The 18,174-nt window shown below is 36.5% G+C and overlaps 1 protein-coding gene across 1 annotated transcript; it reads left to right on the top strand.

Moving 5' to 3' along the window:
* Window positions 1-1,993: 1,993 nt before the first annotated feature.
* Window positions 1,994-18,048, top strand: USP38 (ubiquitin specific peptidase 38). Its single transcript, XM_081959944.1, has 10 exons — window positions 1,994-3,065; window positions 5,379-5,511; window positions 8,013-8,142; window positions 8,316-8,417; window positions 8,988-9,146; window positions 9,824-10,017; window positions 11,017-11,110; window positions 12,026-12,132; window positions 12,760-14,080; window positions 17,074-18,048. The coding sequence occupies exons 1-10, from the start codon at window positions 2,318-2,320 to the stop codon at window positions 17,233-17,235; spliced, it is 3,150 nt and encodes a 1,049-aa protein (XP_081816070.1). The 5' UTR covers window positions 1,994-2,317; the 3' UTR covers window positions 17,236-18,048.
* The last annotated feature ends 126 nt before the right edge of the window (window positions 18,049-18,174 follow it).

The following is an 18,174-nucleotide window of genomic DNA, read 5'->3' as shown; positions in this document are numbered from 1 at the left end:
ATTTGTACGCCAACTTTTCCAAACAAATCCTTGTGACATTTTGTTAAGCATTTTAAGATTATTAGTCTGGAGACAAATAGTAATAGCAAATAATATTCTATCTTTACATATGATTCTTAAGTGCATATAGATAGCCCCCAAGTTCATTTAGTGACTGTTCAAAGTTACAGGAGACCTGGAAAAAGTGACTTATGACTGTTTTTCACACTTACAACTATTATGGTACCTTCATGGTCATCTGATCAAAATTCAGACGCTTGGCAATGGACACATTTATGATAGTTGCAGCGTCCTGGGATCATGTTATCATTTTTTCCCACCTTCTGAGAAAGTCAACATGGAAGCTGGATTCACTTAACAACCATGTTACTAACAACTGCAGTGATTCACTTAACATAAAATGGGGCAAAACTCACTTAACAACTGTCTCAGCAACATAAATTTTGGGCTTTATTATTGCCTCCTATCTAATGCAGGACTTCCTGCACTAGATAGTGCAGGCAAGAGAAACTATCTGATGACTCTGGAAGTAGATAGCAAAACCCAGGTTGTCAACTATTTTATAGTGCAAGAATCAATATGTGGGTACAATAAAGGCAATTTACTCCTCTCTCTGAACTGGACCCCAGCATCAGCATCGGCTAACAATGTTAAATAGCATTAGGGTCAGGTAAAACAGTAATACTTAGTCAAACCTAAGGTTTTTTATTCCATAAATATGGTTAGAGTAATCAGCTGAGATCATTTTTAAAAGGAGTAAAAGATACAAGTAGTCCTCAACTTACAATTCATTTAGTGACTGTTCCAAGCTACGTCACCTAAAAAAGTGACATGACCATTTTTCACACTTATGATTATTACAGCATCCCCATAGTCACATGATCAAAATTCAGATGCTTGGCAACTGACTCATATTTATGACTGTCCCTGTGTCCCAAGGTTATGTGATAATCTTCTGCGACCTTCTGAAAAGCAAAGTTAATGGGAAAACCAGTTTCATTTAACAACCATGTTACTAATTTACCAATTGCAGTGATTTACTAAACAACTGTGGCAAGAAAATTAATAGAATAGGGCAAAAGTCATTTAACTAATGTTTCACTTAGCAATAGAAATGTTGGGCTCAATTGTGGTTGTAAATTGAGGGCTATCTATAATTTCATCAGGTAAAGCAGCACTTTATAATATTGTGAAGACTAGGTGAGATTTTCCTCTTGTGCCCAAACTTTCCCGGAAACAACTGGCTGACCACTTTAGCAAAAAGGATTCTAGGCTTTTGTCTGATTCAACAATTTATTTACTTTTTCTAACAAAAGCTCTTACCATGCAAAAAGCATCTTTCAAATGGCCTGCCATATTTTTTTGAAACCTACACATTTTCAGCTGTTTAAAAGAGTGATTGCCTGTCAGCGTGGGTCATTCTGCCTCTCACTGGTCTTCTATCAACTGATATAGCAAAATATTACCCCTCCAACATTGATAACCTTCCAATTAATCAGCTAATATAGGTAGTCCTCGATTCACGACAACTGAGTCCAGAACTTCTGTTGCTAAGCGAGTAATTTGGTAAGCGAGTTTTGCGCCACGTTACGACTTTCCTTGCCGCATTTGTGAAGTGAATCACTGCAGTTCTTAGGTTAAGCAACACGGGCGTTAAGCGGATCTGGTTCCCTCAGTCAGAAGATCGTAACGGTGATCACATGACCTTGAGACGCTGCAACCACCATCTACATATGAATCAGTTGCCAAGCATCCAAATTCTGATCACGTGCGAAAAGCGGTCACAAGTCCCATTTCTCGGTGCCGCTGTAGCTTCGAACGGTCGAGGACTACCTGTAAAAAAAAGAAAACCCTCCAAGGGGAACAGAGGTAATAAACACAACGAATCAGGTCACTTTAAACTTCCTGCTCTATTTCTGCCTCCGCCCTTTCAGTCTCATCTTTCCTCGCGCGACACCCTCGCGCTCGGGTCACGCAAAAGGCCTCCGGCCTTCCCAAGCGCAGGGCATTAAAGCGCAGGCGCGTCGGCCGGGCCGCCGTCCCTCGAAACAATACTTTGTTTATGCGCAATTGGAACGGCCGCCTCTTCCATTTCCCGTCCGGCGTGACGATGCGTTGTTCTGTTGCTTCCGGGTCACGTGCCTCCCCGGCGTTTGGGGCCTCCGACGTCTGGGCTTCGAGGAGCCTCCTGAGAAACGCCGGGCCGGGCCGATGTTGAGGCGTCGCTGCTGGCCGGGAGGTTGAAGGGCGGCCGCGGAGCGAAGGGGAAAGGGCCGAAGGGGGACCTTCGGTGGCCAATGCTGGGCCGCCGTTCGCCATGGAGAAGATCTTGGAAGGGTTGGTAAGCTCGTCCTACCCGCTGCCGGTGAAACGTATGATCGTCAAGCGCGTGGTGGAGTCGGCCGAGTCGCCGCTGAGCGGGCCGCAATGCCAGGCCATGTTCGCCCTCAGCACCCGCCTCATCCTGCAGGGCCCCGACCAGTTCCAGCGCCAGGTCGGGCGGCAGGTCCTCGAGGCCTACGCTCGCCACCACCGCGACGACTTCGAGGCCTTCTTCACGCGCGACCTGGTCCTGGCTTTGCTTCACGGGGCAGGAGGAGGAGCAGGAGGAAGCCCCGCGTCCCCTCTCTTCCTCGCCCCTGCTCTGTCGCCCGCGCCCGGCCTTGGCTCCCACTTGGACCCCGGCGTCTTAGACTACATCCAGACCGGCTTGCGGCTTCTTATTAGCTGCCCGGCGGTGCTGGAGCTGTTCGCTCTGCTGCAGAGGGAAGCGCTGCGCCTGGTGAGCGAGAGGCCTCCGGCTCCTCTGTGCGCTCGCCTTTGCCAGCTGCTGAGCGACTTCCCTCAGTGTCTGCCCCGCGGTAGGAAACTCGCCCTCGCCTTTTGCCAGCAGTTGGTACGCAGCATTGCTCACTTCCAGACCCAAAGCACCCGGGAAGCTGCTCTACGCCTCTATGTCTCCCAAGTCACCCAAGTCAGCAATCTGCTGCGCGCCATCTGGAAAGCGGAACCCGATACGCTGCTGCCTTCCTTGCAGGAGCTCTTTGCCATCATCTCTTCCACCGGTAGGCTCGCCTTTTCCTCATGTCTTCTTGTTTTATTTTTTATTTGTTTGTTTGTTTGTTTCATTGAGCATGTATTAGACAACGTGTGTGTGTGTGTAAACATGATTTTGGGTACATGAAATGGATACGAATAAAAAGGAACATTAGGAGAGGGATGATAGGCACGCTGGTGTGCTTATGCACTCCCATTACAGACCTCTTAGGAATGGGGTGAGGTTGACAGTAGAAAGTCTAAGGCAGGGGTGTCCAAACTTGGGAACTTTAAGACTTGTGGACTTCAACTCCCAGTATTCCTCAGCCAAGTCCACAAGTCTTAAAGTTCCCAAGTTTGGACACCATGGCTGGGGAATTCTGGGAGTTGAAGTCCACAAATCTTAAAGTTCCCAAGTTTGGACACCCCTGGTCTAAGGTTAAAGTTTTGGGGGTTGGGGAAAGAAACCACAGAGTTAGGTAGTGCATTCCAGGCATTGGCCACTCTGTTGCAGAATCTAATCTAATCTGTTGAATCTAATCCCGTTGGGATTCTGTAAGTAAAAAAGAAGAAGAAGCTGAGAGATATCAAGAGAGGGGAAAGGCATTCCAGCCAACCCCAAAAAGGCTAGGAACAAGACTGATGTTGAAGGTGGAGCAGAAAGCTGGTTAAGGCTTCTGCATCTTGTTTGCAAAAATCTGGATGGCAGCACAGAGATGCTGAAAGCTGAAATCCTTCGCTGCTTTCTAGTGGTCTCTGGGTTTTTGCAACTCAGATATGTTATACCTGTCTTTGGTTGCTTTAAAAAAAGCCAGCTAAATATTGGGGAACGGAACTTTCTCTTCACTGCTAATAGGGTTCTGATTAACACAGTACTTGTGTTAATATCTGATTAGAGCAAAGTTCCTAAAGTTTCAAAGACTAGGTAAAACATTGATTAAATTATTTAGCATTTGTGTTGGTTAATAAGACTGGGGACTAGATTTTAGAAGTTCTTGGAGGGGAAGTAGGAAGAACTGATCGTAAATATTTTTGAGCGTATTAGATTAACAAGGTATATATTTTTATTCCTATATGCCATGACTTCCTTGATTTGTGTTGATTATGATTATAATATAATTCAGGCACAGCTTGGAGATCAGATAGATTCTAATTTGATGAGAGAGAGAGAAGCCTGTTTATATTTTTTTTGAAACTTTTAAGTCACTTAGTTATTATAGTATTATTAATGGTATAATTAATATTAAATATCATTGAGTGCATTCTTGGGCTGTCTGCATGGCTTTTAATGATTGTTGCCTTTAAAGTGCACTTATTTTTTCTAATGTAAGATTTTTAACACAAGTAAAAAGTTTTTAGTTGCAGAACCATAGAACTAGTTTAGTTTAATCAATTAAATATATTTACAAATATAATTAAATAATGTAGTTATTACCATCCAGCTGTGCTATACATGCTTTGGTACTAGTTGCATAGAGACAACTTATGGCTTCTCCATTTTGGGTTTCTCCTTGCAAAATAAATGATGACATGGTGTAATATGTCATGTGTTGCTGTTCATCTGAGGTTGTACTTAACTACTTAGGACCGGTTGATTTTTACTAGGTCCTGATACATAAAACTACAACTCAAAGAGGGTGTACTTTCTTTTTCACGTGAATTTGAACTGTAGCATTTGCTACAAACAGAACAATAGATGCTGAAGCTAGTGTCCTTTTAATAGTAGCATCACATTAATGAATGATACATCTATATGACTGTAAGACAAATAATTTACATACAAAATGTAAATATGAAATTCTATGCATTGTATTATTCAAAAAACTTTATTTTGCCTTTATATTGTTTTTATGAATAATTCAAGATGATAGTTGACATAATATTCCTTCCTCCTATTTTGCCACAACAACTATATGAGGTGGTTTGGATAGAAAGAGAGTGACTGGCCCAAGGTTACCAAGATGGCTTTCATGCCTAAATACTAGAACTCAATTTCTAGCCTGGTGCCAAACTACCAAACTATATTATATCCAAACTACCTGTGAGCTGAACTATGATATAGGAAAGCCCCATTAGAGGAAAGCAAAAAGCTGATTTTTCGAGTGTTCTTGTAGTTTCCTTAGCTTTTCTCTAGATGAAAATAGAAAGCAATGCTCAAATACTATCTTTTATCCTTCCAGCCATGAGCTTCCACTGAATATCACTCCTTTGGGGTTTGAGAGCTTTGAATTAGTTCAGAATGTGGTTAAACTTGAAACATAGCCTTTTAAAATTGATTCAAATCTTAATGGAAAAAAGCAGAAATAATATATTATAATTTCTTATATGTTTGGCAATTATAGATACTTCTGAACCTTCGGTTGCTTTGGCAAGTCTTGTGCAGCATATCCCTTTACAAATGATTACAGTCCTGATTGGAAGCCTTACCACAGATCCAAATGTAAAAGATGCAAGTATGACACAAGCTTTATGCAGGTATAGTATTCAGTCTGGCGAAAGAGTAGTTGTTAACTTAATTAAGCATCTTGTTTATTACATGCATTTTAAAGGGAAGTTTATTATTTCAATTTATATCACTGCTTATCTCAACTTCATGATTCTAGATAGTGTACAGTACTGAAACCACAGCAAACACACAAAACAAAAAATCACCAACAATTCACATTGGTAAGCTGGGTAAAAACAAGGACAGATTAACATAACTATTGTATGGACTACTGCCTACTGTCACAAAGCATTGATGTCACAACAGAAAGGCTCTCAGGGCCCAACATATGGCATTCCCTACTAAACCGACCTCAAGCATGCCTCTTCTGCCAGACTTAATAGCACAAGTATATACAATCAGGCGGAGGCAATTCCTCAGATAACCAAGTCCATTCTAGTTAATATGCAGATTAAAACTGCATATGTCTGAACATGATGTTACTGTGTTGTATTTGTATTGGAATGGAATACTTTATTTGGCCAAGTGTAACTAGAAACAGAAGGAATTTGTGTCCAGTATAATAACACTCTGTGAACTTGCCAGCAATGGAGAGAATTATAATATAATACCAATAGAATGGGGAAATGAAGATAATGAAAAGGATAAATAATATTTCATGGTTTAAGATGCATACACATTAGACAGAAACAGCAAGAATCAGGTGTTCAGCAGAGTGATGGCATGAGGGGAAAAACTGTCTCTGTATTTAGTTGTCCTGGTATACAGTCTATAGGACCATCCCAAGGTGAAATAGTTTATGTCCAGGATGTGAGATGCTTGCAGATATAATCTCAGTCCTCTTCCTGACTGCAATTATTCTTTCTGCAGAGTTGACTATCTGTTGATGTCTGTACCTGTCCTGTTTGGTTGTTGTACTAAACCAGAGAATTATAGAAGTACAAATAATAGACTCAATCATTCCTCTGTAAAGCTATATCAGCAACTTCTAGGACAGTCTGAACTTTCTGAGTTGATGCAGAAGAACATTATTATGCCTCTTTAATGATGGTTCTAATGTTAAATATCCATTGCAAGTCTTAGAAAATTATCAAAAATTAAAGGACTGTACTGCTGATACTCTTCTGTTGAATATACTGAGACAATAAAATAGAAGGACTCTTCCTAAAATCTGCTCTTTATTTCTACAGTTTTAAGCATGTTCAGCTCCAGACTGATGCAGCTGCACCACGGCCAAATAAAATTCCTTTTGCATTAATTAATTAATACAGCTTAAATTGGCATTTAAGTAGCAGGCTAGCTCTAAATAAGAAATTTGTTTATCTTTTTCTTTCCTATTATTTCTTCAAAAATAAAATACATATGGTAAGTACAGTAACTTATTTTGTTATTTTCCATTAGCTTACAAGTAATTGAAAAGTGTGCTGACTGTATGGTAATCTATTTTATATGGGAATACTTTTTCTGTGATCATAAACACTCACTGCAACAAATATGCCTATATGTTTTAATTGTTGTAGACTACAAAGTCCATGCATGGTTTAGGAAAATAGTGCCATTTCATTAGAAATTGGGATAGTTTTGCAGCTGGATTGTAATTAACAAAAGGAACAGTAATGAAAAATTGAGTATTCTTAGAAAATGTTTGTGTTTCATAGTAATTTCAAACCTTTTTTGAATTCCTCTACTAGACATGTGAAAAGTTTAGAACTACATTTTCTTTTAGACTTTTCCTTTGCCCTCTCTGGCATCTTTATTTGATTAGCCACCTGTTTCCTTGCGGTGTTTTCTTTTACTTATTCTATATTATCTAGGATCAATAATGATAGACAATTCAGCTTTTCTAGAAACTAACCTGAAGTTAGGAAATTGGGGGGGGGGATCACCTTTTTAAAAAATTAAATCATAAAACTTATATTTCCAACAAAAATCAACAGCACTTTTGGTTTCCAAAGAAAACTTATTGGAGGTCTTGTGTAATTGCAGAATGTAGAATATTTATTGGGGAGGGGTGTTTACAAATCTGGAAGAAGTATTTTAAAGTGTACAAAAATGGTGAATATTGTGATTTAATAGCAAATCTAACTTGAAGATTATATTTGGAATATCAATGCTATCAAGAATTTGTTTTTTGCTGTAATAGATGTTTTGATGGATTGATGATAGTGTAAAGAGCATATGTTGGCTTTGATAGTTTTGTTTATGTAATGTAATAAAACCAGGAGGGATTCAAACTGTTTATCTGCATTGTGATGTCCATACAATTCCATAGAGCACTGCAAATAACAAAAGATGTGTTGCCTTGATGGAAACGAGACAAAATACTGAATTGTTGCTATAGCTTCCCTAGAAAAAAAACTATCTGGCAAAGTTTTTCCCCAGCCAGAGCATCTTAAAGTTCTGGCTGTGATCTATGACCGTCATATAATTGATATAATATGTAAATCAATAACAGAGTTCAGAAATTGAGTAACTGGGATATAGGTTTTGCAGCTGAAATACTAAAAAAGACACATTCATCACTTTTCAGGATGATTGACTGGTTGTCCTGGCCATTAGCTCAGCACGTGGAGACCTGGGTGATAGCATTACTGAAAGGACTGGCTGCAGTTCAGAAGTTTACTATCCTTATTGATGTTACTTTGCTTAAAATTGAATTGGTAAGTATTATTACTCAATTATTATTAGAATTTTAATTAATGTAATAAAATTGTAAACAGGTTGCTTTTTGTAGAAATTTTTAATTTTATTTATGCATTTTTAAATATATGCTACAGAATTATAATACTGCTGTACATTTCTTATTTTTAATAAATCTTCCTTTTCCTGAAAGGTATTTAATCGCCTTTGGTTTCCGCTGGTGAGACCTGGTGCTTTGGCTGTCCTTTCTCATATGCTGCTCAGTTTTCAACATTCTCCAGAGGCTTTTCACTTGGTAAGTTTTATCTTTTTTTGCTTTAAAACTCATTTAAAAAGAAAATATCTATAAGCATGCCATCTTACTATTATATCAATAAAACCAAAAGCACACTCCTTCAACCTGGAAAAAAATGAATCATAATTTTGATTATATTAAAATTGATTCTTATCTTCCTTAGGAGGCTTGTAGAGTGTTCCGGGGGGGGGGGGGGGACGACAAGCAAAAAACAGGCCCGTTTTTTGTTTAAAAAAAAAGGCATTAGGAAGCTTATAGGGTGCTCCTGGGGGCTGGGAGGGGCGAAATTGAGCAAAAACAGTCTGTTTTTTGCTCATTTCTGCCCTCCCCAGCCCCCAGGAGCTCTCTCAAAGCCTCCTACAAGATATGCACCGCCATTTTGGTGAAGGGGCAGGGTTTCAGGAGGCAAGAAATGCTGTATTCAGTGTATAAGATGCAACCAGATTTTCAACCTTTTTTTGAGGGGAAAAGGGTGCGCCTTATACTCCGAAAAATATGGTAGTCATTTTCTTTAAAATGTGTTTTGTTCAACAAACAAGCCAATTATTATTTTATTTATCTTAAAATTAGATTGTTCCACATGTGGTTAAATTGGTGATATCGGTCAAAAGTAATGGTCTGTCTACCAGCACAACATTCTTACAACAACTGAGTGAATTAATGCACTGTATGATGTACCATTACTCTGGATTCCCAGAACTTTATGAACCCATTCTAGAAGCAATAAAGGTATGCAAACACAAATATTTCAGTACTGAAGGATGTAAATATTATTTTTATGCATAAAAATTGTATCAGTTATTTTCAGATTTCAGGAAAACATAATGAAAAACATTTAAATCAGCAGAGTAAAAGGTAACTGTCATTAATGTAATTTTTTAAAATAAGATCTTGAGTTTTGTCCGTAAAAGAAAATGGTAATGTATATTTTTACTTCAACATGGGAAGATTCATAGAAGTATTCTTACCAGTTAATTATCAAAAAGAAAGTCATTTTAACTAATTCTTTGATATCAGAGATTGATGTTTAAACTAGCCTAAAGGTTGCAAGAGTAGAAAAAAAAAGATTTTCACATTTTTGTTAGTAAGGGAATAGTGTTTTAGAAGATAATATGTATTTAGATATAAAGTTCCACAAGATGTCAGACAATGTCTGTAAAGATGGATTGGTGAGCACTTAGCTTTGATCCTTGTTTTTCACTGCAAAAAATAAAAATAGATCATAGTTGAACAAGATGGTTATACGTAGTTGTCATTATACAAATAGGCACTTTACTTAACAGAGAAGTTAAGATTTGGAAGAGTGGAACATAGACTGCTTGGCTACTCTTTTAGTAGATATAAATGTTATGAAAACACTTGCATAATACTCGCTGTTCAATTTGTGTCTCTGTTTTCATTTCTAGGAGCTTTTCAAACCCAATGAAGAAAAAATTAAGATAATACTGAATCAGAGTGCCTGGACATCTCAGTCCAGTTCCTTGCAATCTTGTCTGTCTAGATTTTCTGGAAAATCTGAAACTGGAAAGACTGGTCTGATTAATTTAGGAAATACTTGTTACATGAACAGTGTGATTCAAGCATTATTCATGGCTACAGAGTAAGTGTAATCCTATTTGTTTTAAGGTTTGCAACTTATTATGTATACAACGTTTTCTTTTTAAAAAAAATACATGGCATTTTTAAATTTTAAGATCTAAACAGTCTCTACCGTACTGGCATTTCAAAGGGCCCTGAAGATATAGCTGTTGGTGATGACAACTGGCACTTCCTTTTCCTTGTTACCATCTAGGCTTGTTTTCTTTGCCATCTTTATTTTTGTTTTGTTTTGTGTTTCTTGCTTTGTTCCTTGTTTTTAAATGTTTTGAACAGTTTGTAAATGCCCAGAATCACTGGGAGTTGAATGGCATATAAATTTCAGTTCTTATTATTTCTACTAGTAGTTCTGTGATGCCTTGAATATGGTAGTAAGAATCTGAGTAAACAGCAAAATGTATTTCCTTGCCTCAGTTCACATCATGATTAAAAAAACTAAATCACAATACATTTTTATTTGGTCATTGACCAGCAAATAAAACAAGAAAATTATAATTATTTAGGATATAAATATCAGGAATATATAGGTGGACAGTGGGGAGGTAGGCAGCAGTGCAGGAGGAGATGGTTGTGTGTGTGCAACCTAACTGCGCATGAGCAAATAAAGTTTTGCATGCTCACCTGTCACTTGCATGGCCCAGATTGCAAACTGGCACATGGGGGTTGAGGACCCCTGAGTTAATGAATTGCCAAACATATTTTTATAGTAGAAGGAAATTCAAAGGCATCCCTTCTACATTATTTATAATTGGAGAAATTTACTGGAAGGCTTCCTTTCCCCCCCTAAATTTCAAACCAAATCAAAGTCATTCCCCAAAGTGATTAAATTGTTCTTCAAAAGTATGGATTCCATTAAGACTTAATTCAAGTTTGAGCAGTCTCATATTGATAATATGATTGGAAGCATAGTTAAATTATTTTAAATTAGCTTAGGAAACACTCTTGAAACATCGGAGTGTATTTGTATAAGTTGTATCTGAAAACATGATCTCATTTTTTGCAGTTTCAGAAGACATGTGTTATCATTAAATCTAAATGGGTGCAATTCACTAATGAGAAAATTGCAACATCTTTTTGCATTTCTTGCTCATACACAGGTCTGTATTATTTTCTGAAAATTAAAATAATATTGCAAAAAGAGGGGGTTTGGGCCTTATTTATGTGTAGAATTAATTGTGAAATATTTGAATTTTTTATAAATTTTTTATAAACAATGCAGACCATTTTGTTTCATCTCTGAAATTTTGAAAGAAGAATTGGATACTTCTGGAAAAAGTGCAGACTGGTTGAAACTGGGCACTATACTGATACCATACTCATAAAATTGTAAGATACTCTCATAAAACAGTAATTTTAAATTAGATATCAAATGTTTTATTCAAACATAATCCCATCAAGTAAAAGTAATACATTAAGAGGTTAGGATTAATGTCCAAAATTACTTTGGAAAAGGACATGAAACAATTCTCGTTGCACCTGAATACATAAAATTTCATTAGCTGTCTTTAATAATAATAACTTTTTTTCCTGTGTTTCAAATGTACTTTTTAATTCTAAATTAATATGCAAGATTGAATTTGAACATGAAATTTGGAAGTAGATACTTAACATTTGGATTTATTCTGCAGTCAGAGCAGTTCACTTAATCCTTAGCTTTTCCACTATGTAACAGTATGTGAGAAAGACTTTGAGAAGTGGGACAAAGAGATCATGTCTAGGGAACAATCAGATAAGAGGGTACATCCTGCAACAGCATAAACTTCCCTAACTTCTCAGGCTATAAATGAAATATGGTTGGAAATTTGTACTTTTACATTTGCAAGATTCTGTTAATGTAGCCTTACAATAAATTAGAAGTACCTTGTGTGGTCTGTTTCCTATCTGATGTACCTGGGAAGGCCGACATCTTGCCTCCTATTCACTTGATTTCTGTTTTTATAAATTATGAAGTGCTTTGTAGAATGATGTCAGTGTTTGAAATCTGTTTTGGCTTGTTTGTTTGTTTTATCTAGAGGGATGCCTATGCTCCTCGCCTTTTCTTTGAGGCGTCTAGGCCTCCGTGGTTTACTTCTAGATCTCAGCAGGACTGCTCTGAATATCTTAAGTTTCTGCTAGACAGGTAATGATAATCTGCATTCATCATCCAAGATATTGTTTTTAAAAACATTTTATATGCAAAATATGTTGTAGGTAATGCATTTCTTGTAACATTGTTGGGTAAGAAGTATTTACCATAAACTTCTTCCACAGAGAGCTACAAAACCTGAAGCAGTCTTCCAATCTTCAGGTACAAAAAATACAGTATCTTTGTAAAAACAACTGTAATTTAAAAATAAAATAATTGAAATTTATATGGTCTGAAATAATATGCTTTGCTTTTGACGTGTGACATCTCAATCCCAGTCTCTTTCAATACAATCTTGGTTTTCAGTTACTGTTTACTAAAAACCCTTTGAATCTCGGCAATGGAATGTTTCTGTCTCTAAAATTCATACATTAAACAGCTCAAACTTTACCCCAGTTAGAGCTGAACTAAAGTAAAGTAACTGTTAGAATTAAAGCAACGGAGCAGAGTCTATTTGTAGTTGTGCCAATGACATTCAAGCTACAGTATTTTATTCCACACTAATCTTGCCTAGTAAATAATTGGTGTGTGTATAAGCATACTGAAACATAGTATTATATCTAATAGGTAAACTGATGGAGAACAATATAACTTGAAAAGAATTATTTTTCCTCCCCTAAGGCTACATGAAGAAGAGAGAACCTTGAAAATTCTGTCTTCATCAAAGCTTCCTGAGGATATGAATGAAGAGTCCCTGGTCCAAGAAGTAGCCAACAAATCTCAACTATTTATCAAGCAGTCATGTTCAATGAAAGAGGAGAGAACCTTGATAGAAAAAATGTTTCGAGGGAAACTACAAACAAGCATATGCTGTTTAAATTGCAAAAGTACTTCTCATAAAGAAGAAGCCTTCACAGATCTTTCACTTGCTTTTTGTCCTCCAGTATTCTTTAAAAATGTTGGTCCACCAACTGTAGAACATTCATCTGATGAGAAAGATGACTCCATGGAACAAGTCAGTGCTAGGGCATTGAGCCCCGTGACAGAGATGCCATCCGGTGATTCCTGTGAAATGGTCACAAATGATGGGACTTTGAAAGATGCCCCCACTGACTCAAATTCTGAAAATGTTACCGATCCTTTTATCTGTAAGACTGAAGTTGGGGATAACTTGAAGAAACATGTCAATGAAGTTACTCCTTCAGTTACTGATTTGTTAAATTATTTTTTGGCACCTGAAGTTCTTAAAGGGGATAACAAATACTTTTGTGAAAAATGTGCCTCCTTACAAAATGCAGAAAAAATTATGCAAATTGTAGAGGAGCCAGAATACCTCATCCTTACTCTTTTGAGATTTTCATATGATCCCAAGTGTCATATTAGGCGTAAAATCCTAGACAATGTGTCTCTTCCGCTTGTTCTAGAATTACCTGTTAATAGAACTCTCTCATCCTTAAGTACATTGTCAGGCATTTGGTCTATGAGTGTTGAGTTTTCTGATACGGGGGAGAATTTGGCTAAAAAACTAAAGCCTTCTGGTGCTGAAGAAGTTGGTTGCCCTCAACTAATCCCTTATGTATTAAGTTCTGTAGTTGTTCACTCTGGCATATCTTCTGAAAGTGGCCATTATTATTCTTATGCAAGAAATGTTGCTAATTCAGGGTCTTCGCTAGGATCTTTTGATCAGTCCCAAACTATGGCTTTAGCTTATCCTCAGAGCAATTTAACTGCAGCTACTGAAAAAGATCTGGATGAAAATGAAGTCTCAAAGGAATGGTTTCTATTTAATGACAGCCGAGTGACATTCACCTCATTTCAATCAGTCCAAAAAATTACAAGCAGATTCCCCAAAGATACTGCTTATGTGCTGTTTTACAAAAAACAAAACACTGCTGGGACTATCAGTGCAAAATCAGCCAGTGGACTCTGGATCAACGGAGATCCCCCTCTACAGAAAGAACTTATGGATGCAATTACAAAAGACAATAAGCTGTATTTGCAGGTAAGGTGCGGATAGTAATCTGAAGGAAATCAGTTATGTAATTACTATAAATGTGGACTGTATAATATAAAGTTGGGAATACAAATCTAGGCAGATTATTCTGATTAACCAGAATTGTTCAGATAATGTTACGGGTTGCTAAATTTTAGTATTCCCAGATTTCTGCAAAGGAAAAGCTTAAATATTTTCTGAACTGAAGTATTATAAATCCATAATTTAGAATTCAGTTTGACAAAAAGCTATCCCAAGGGTTTAGGCTGATTTGAGAAGAATTTACTAAAGTGTTTGTATTTTTCAATATGCCAAAGCTAAATAGCTTTCTAACTCAGCAGTATACTTCAATTATTTTAAAACAAAGAGCAGGAGTCAAGGTGGGGAATACTAGTTCTTGTCAGCTCTTGAACTTCTGTTGTTTAATGAATATTCTTGAAGTCAGGTTAATATATACCTCAGTATATTTTTATATAGCTGAACCATTTCACATATGTGTGACTCATACTAGCTTTGAATAATTCTAACCAGAAAAAAAATTGAAAATTGCAATATTTGTATGGGATTTGAGCAAAGGCAAGAACCTAGTAATGTGATTTTATGTGTAGAGTTACTTGGTCATAATGATGAAATGATAAATAATCCATGATTTAGATATTTATGTGGATAGGCGGCAAAGTAGGATACACAGTTAATTTGTAAAAGCAGTCATTTAATGGGTCAAATGCGTTTTTCAATTGGGTGTTTTTTTGTACATACCAACTTATTCTCAAAAATGGCTTAGTCATTATCATCATCCTAAGGTCCTATGCAGAGCATATTGGGCAGCAAGTGTTGTTCAGGTGTTTCGATCATTCGCAGCATCTTTAGCATCATCCCAAGAGACAGTAATGATCTTAAGAATTTCCTTAAATATTTGGTACCAAGTTTTCCAAGGCCAGCCTCGCTTCCTCTTTCCTTCAGGAGTTATTAAAATGGCTCTGTCCCGAATCCAAAAAAGCAAGTTTATGCCAGTACAAAATTAACGATCTTAAATGTTAGGATAAGAAATACCATACACATTTATTTATTAAATTTATGTGCCCCCTATCTCACTATCCAAAGCAATTGAAAAATGCAAAGCCTAATTCATTTAAATTGTCTAGTAATTTTGGAAATCCTCCTGACTGACTACAATAATTTACTGTAAAGCTATGGTTCCAGTGGAAGTGACGAATTATCTTGAGGATAGAGCAACATTTTATCCACAAAACCCAGGTTAGGTAGGTTCAAAATAAATTCCTATTGGAAACTCTAGGAAAGTGCTCAGTAGTCCTATGTGAATCAGGTTAGACCACAATTGGAAATTTGAAGGTTCAACTTTCTGATTTAAAATTCAGTGCAGTTCAGCTGGATTTATACCAGTTCAGGAATTGATTTGGAAGAAAAAAAATGTCTTTACTTTGTAATGAGAAAGTTTTGAATGTCTGAAGCAGTTTTACTTCACTTTTTGGTATAATGGAATCCCTGGTTGTATCAAGGATATGGTTTGCCTGTAATATCTTGGGTTAGTTAGACATGGCAGCAGAAGGAGGTTAGTACAGTTACAGTACCATAAAAATGGCAATCCATAACAAAATAGAAAAAGTGTCACCTGTGTCACTACTTTATAGCCTTATATACTACACCCTTAACTTTTAGAAGAATAAAGAAGCTTAAACCTTTCCTAGCTGTGCAGAGTTTAAAAGTAAGGCAACCTTACTTTTTTACTTCAATGGGGTCTGACAAGATGGGCATCATCCAGTTCCCCTCAATTAAATAATCTTGTCTGATGGAACTTAGGAAATGCATCTCTGTTCTGTAAAACAGAATATCTGTTCTGTAAAATAGTCTCTTCCCCCAATGCACCTGGTCCTGATGACCTTCTGTAATACATAGAAAACTTGATAATTCTTCTGGACCAGGAAGCTAAATGTGGTAATTGTTGTTGATACTTTAATTTTTGATTTGTTGTTTGCCATCCAGGGTCAAATGGGTGCTCTATATAGCTAGTTAATTAATAACCTTGAATCTATATTTACAATGCTGAAAGCTGAGTTGAACTTCCAGTTGTGTTTGCAGGATCAGTACATTCCATTAGTGCAAGAGAGAGATTAAGGCTTGTGACTGGCCATATTAAAGAATGTGACAGCTGAGAAAGTGAAAGAAAGCCTAAATAAGGTTAGCCCTGCCCATGTAAAGGAGCTGATTTGGTAGATATTATAATGAACAAATAAATTACTGGCCAGTAATTTGTGTCAGTGCCAGAAATCATAATATTCAGTGCTGAAGTTACTATTCTATATATTATTTGTAAGAATCAGAACAACTACCCAAATCTATCACATCTCTAAAGTGCTTTGGATTCACTTTACTTGGTTAACATACCTGCTTCAGTGGCTTGATTCAGTCCACGTTCTGTTGAATTCTATTGACCCATTCAAAATGTTACACAGTTCTACCAGTTAATAGATGCAATACTCAATGGGAATAAAAAGGATAGGAATGCTGGTCATTTGAGTTCTTGTTCATCAGTAGGCAGGCTAATCAGAACTACACAAACTATTTTTTCCAGAATGTTCTGGAGAAATACTAGAATTATGATGAATCTAGTGTCTGCTTGTTAAAAGGTTTTAAAGAAATTTGAAATGTTGCAGGATCCAATCTGAGGCGGTCACCAGGACCAAAGGTATATTTTCCTTCATCTATGAAATTTGAAATGTTCTGGAATAGTTCCTTAAGTTTAAAACAAAAGTTTTTAAAACTAGTAAAAATATTGGTTACTTCTGGTTTATTTTGTGGGGAGTTTGTTTTACATTTTATAGGGTCACAATTGAAGAAGTACTGGTTAATACTATTTGATATAGCTGTGTCATATGTAGAATTCTGTATCCCATTTCCCCCACCCCTGAAATTTGCATCATAATCACTTTCTTAAAAATCAATGTGTGTGTGTGACCACTTGTTTTTTTCTTTTCTTTTAGGAACAAGAGCTTAGTGCTCGAACCCAGGCCCTAGAAGCATCTGCAGCTTCGTGTTCTTTTCGGCCAAATGGATTTGATGACAATGATCCCCCAGGGAGTTGTGGTCCAAGCGGTGGAGGTGGTGGGGGAGGATTTAGTACTGTTGGCAGGCTTGTATTTTAAGGAAGATTGCTTTGGTTTCTAAACAGCTTTGATTTCTGCACAGGACTGTTATGTTACTGAACTGTATTAAATAATGTCCCAAGCTTTTTTCAAGATGTGATTTTTGTTCTAAAAAGAACTTTTGTTTTTTTTGTGTGTTTTTATTTGAAATAAATAAGTGCATCATGGAGAAATCTACCTCTTAAATTCACTTGTTTTTTGGAAAGAGATTCTTGGTCAAAAAAGGAATTAAACTTTTTAAAAAACAATATAGATCAGAGAATAAAAGCACTTAAACATTTAATTCCAAGTCCAGTGATAAAATAATATTTGAAAAAAGACATATTTCTGTGACACCAACAGTGCTTGTGTTTTGTTTTTATTTTATTTCTTAAATATGTAAATTGTCAAAGGCATTAGAAATGATAACTCTTAAATGGAAACCTAATCTTTTAAACAATGTAACCCAGAATAACAAAAGCTCTAATTCAATATATTTGTATTACAAGTACAAGTATGTTAAGATCAATTTCATGTGCTTGTTAAATCACTTTTCTAAATGGGTGTGGTCTTGTAGAGAGAGTTTTTAGGGAGAAAAAGAAAAAAACATTTGTAGTATTTCTTATTGCTTTGAGGATTTTAAAATTATTTCAGGGAGTACATCTTGCTTTGAAGGAAGTTTCTATGTGCCTTGCCATACTGTAACAAAGTACAAAAATTTTTGAAGCTGAAGAAAAGTGTAGAACATGAGTTGTTAATTTCTTGTTTAATATGAAGTTGATGAATTTTTGAAGTGTTAGCTTCTCCAAAAGTAAAGTCTGATGGTTCCAAAAATATAGTAGTTGCTCATGTGTTTTTAGTAATAATACTGGTTAAAACTTTTTGCATTGAAAATTAACATTGTGTTTAAAAATTGGAAGTGAAGCTTTACATATCTTGCTGAGATTGAACCTGTTAGGG

The sequence above is a fragment of the Natrix helvetica genome (assembly GCF_964273705.1).
Source record: "Natrix helvetica genome assembly, chromosome: 7".
Taxonomy (NCBI): Eukaryota; Metazoa; Chordata; class Lepidosauria; order Squamata; family Natricidae; genus Natrix; species Natrix helvetica.
Note: the sequence above shows the minus strand (reverse complement) of the source record. Positions and strands in the feature narration are given on the sequence as shown.

Bases quoted from the DNA above. Each gene is read 5' to 3' on its own strand.
- USP38 (XM_081959944.1), top strand. From the start codon at position 2,318: ATGGAGAAGATCTTGGAAGGGTTGGTAAGCTCGTCCTACCCGCTGCCG. The intron at 3,066-5,378 runs GTAGGCTCGCCT...TGGCAATTATAG, and splicing joins TGCCATCATCTCTTCCACCG to ATACTTCTGAACCTTCGGTT. The intron at 5,512-8,012 runs GTATAGTATTCA...ATCACTTTTCAG, and splicing joins ATGACACAAGCTTTATGCAG to GATGATTGACTGGTTGTCCT.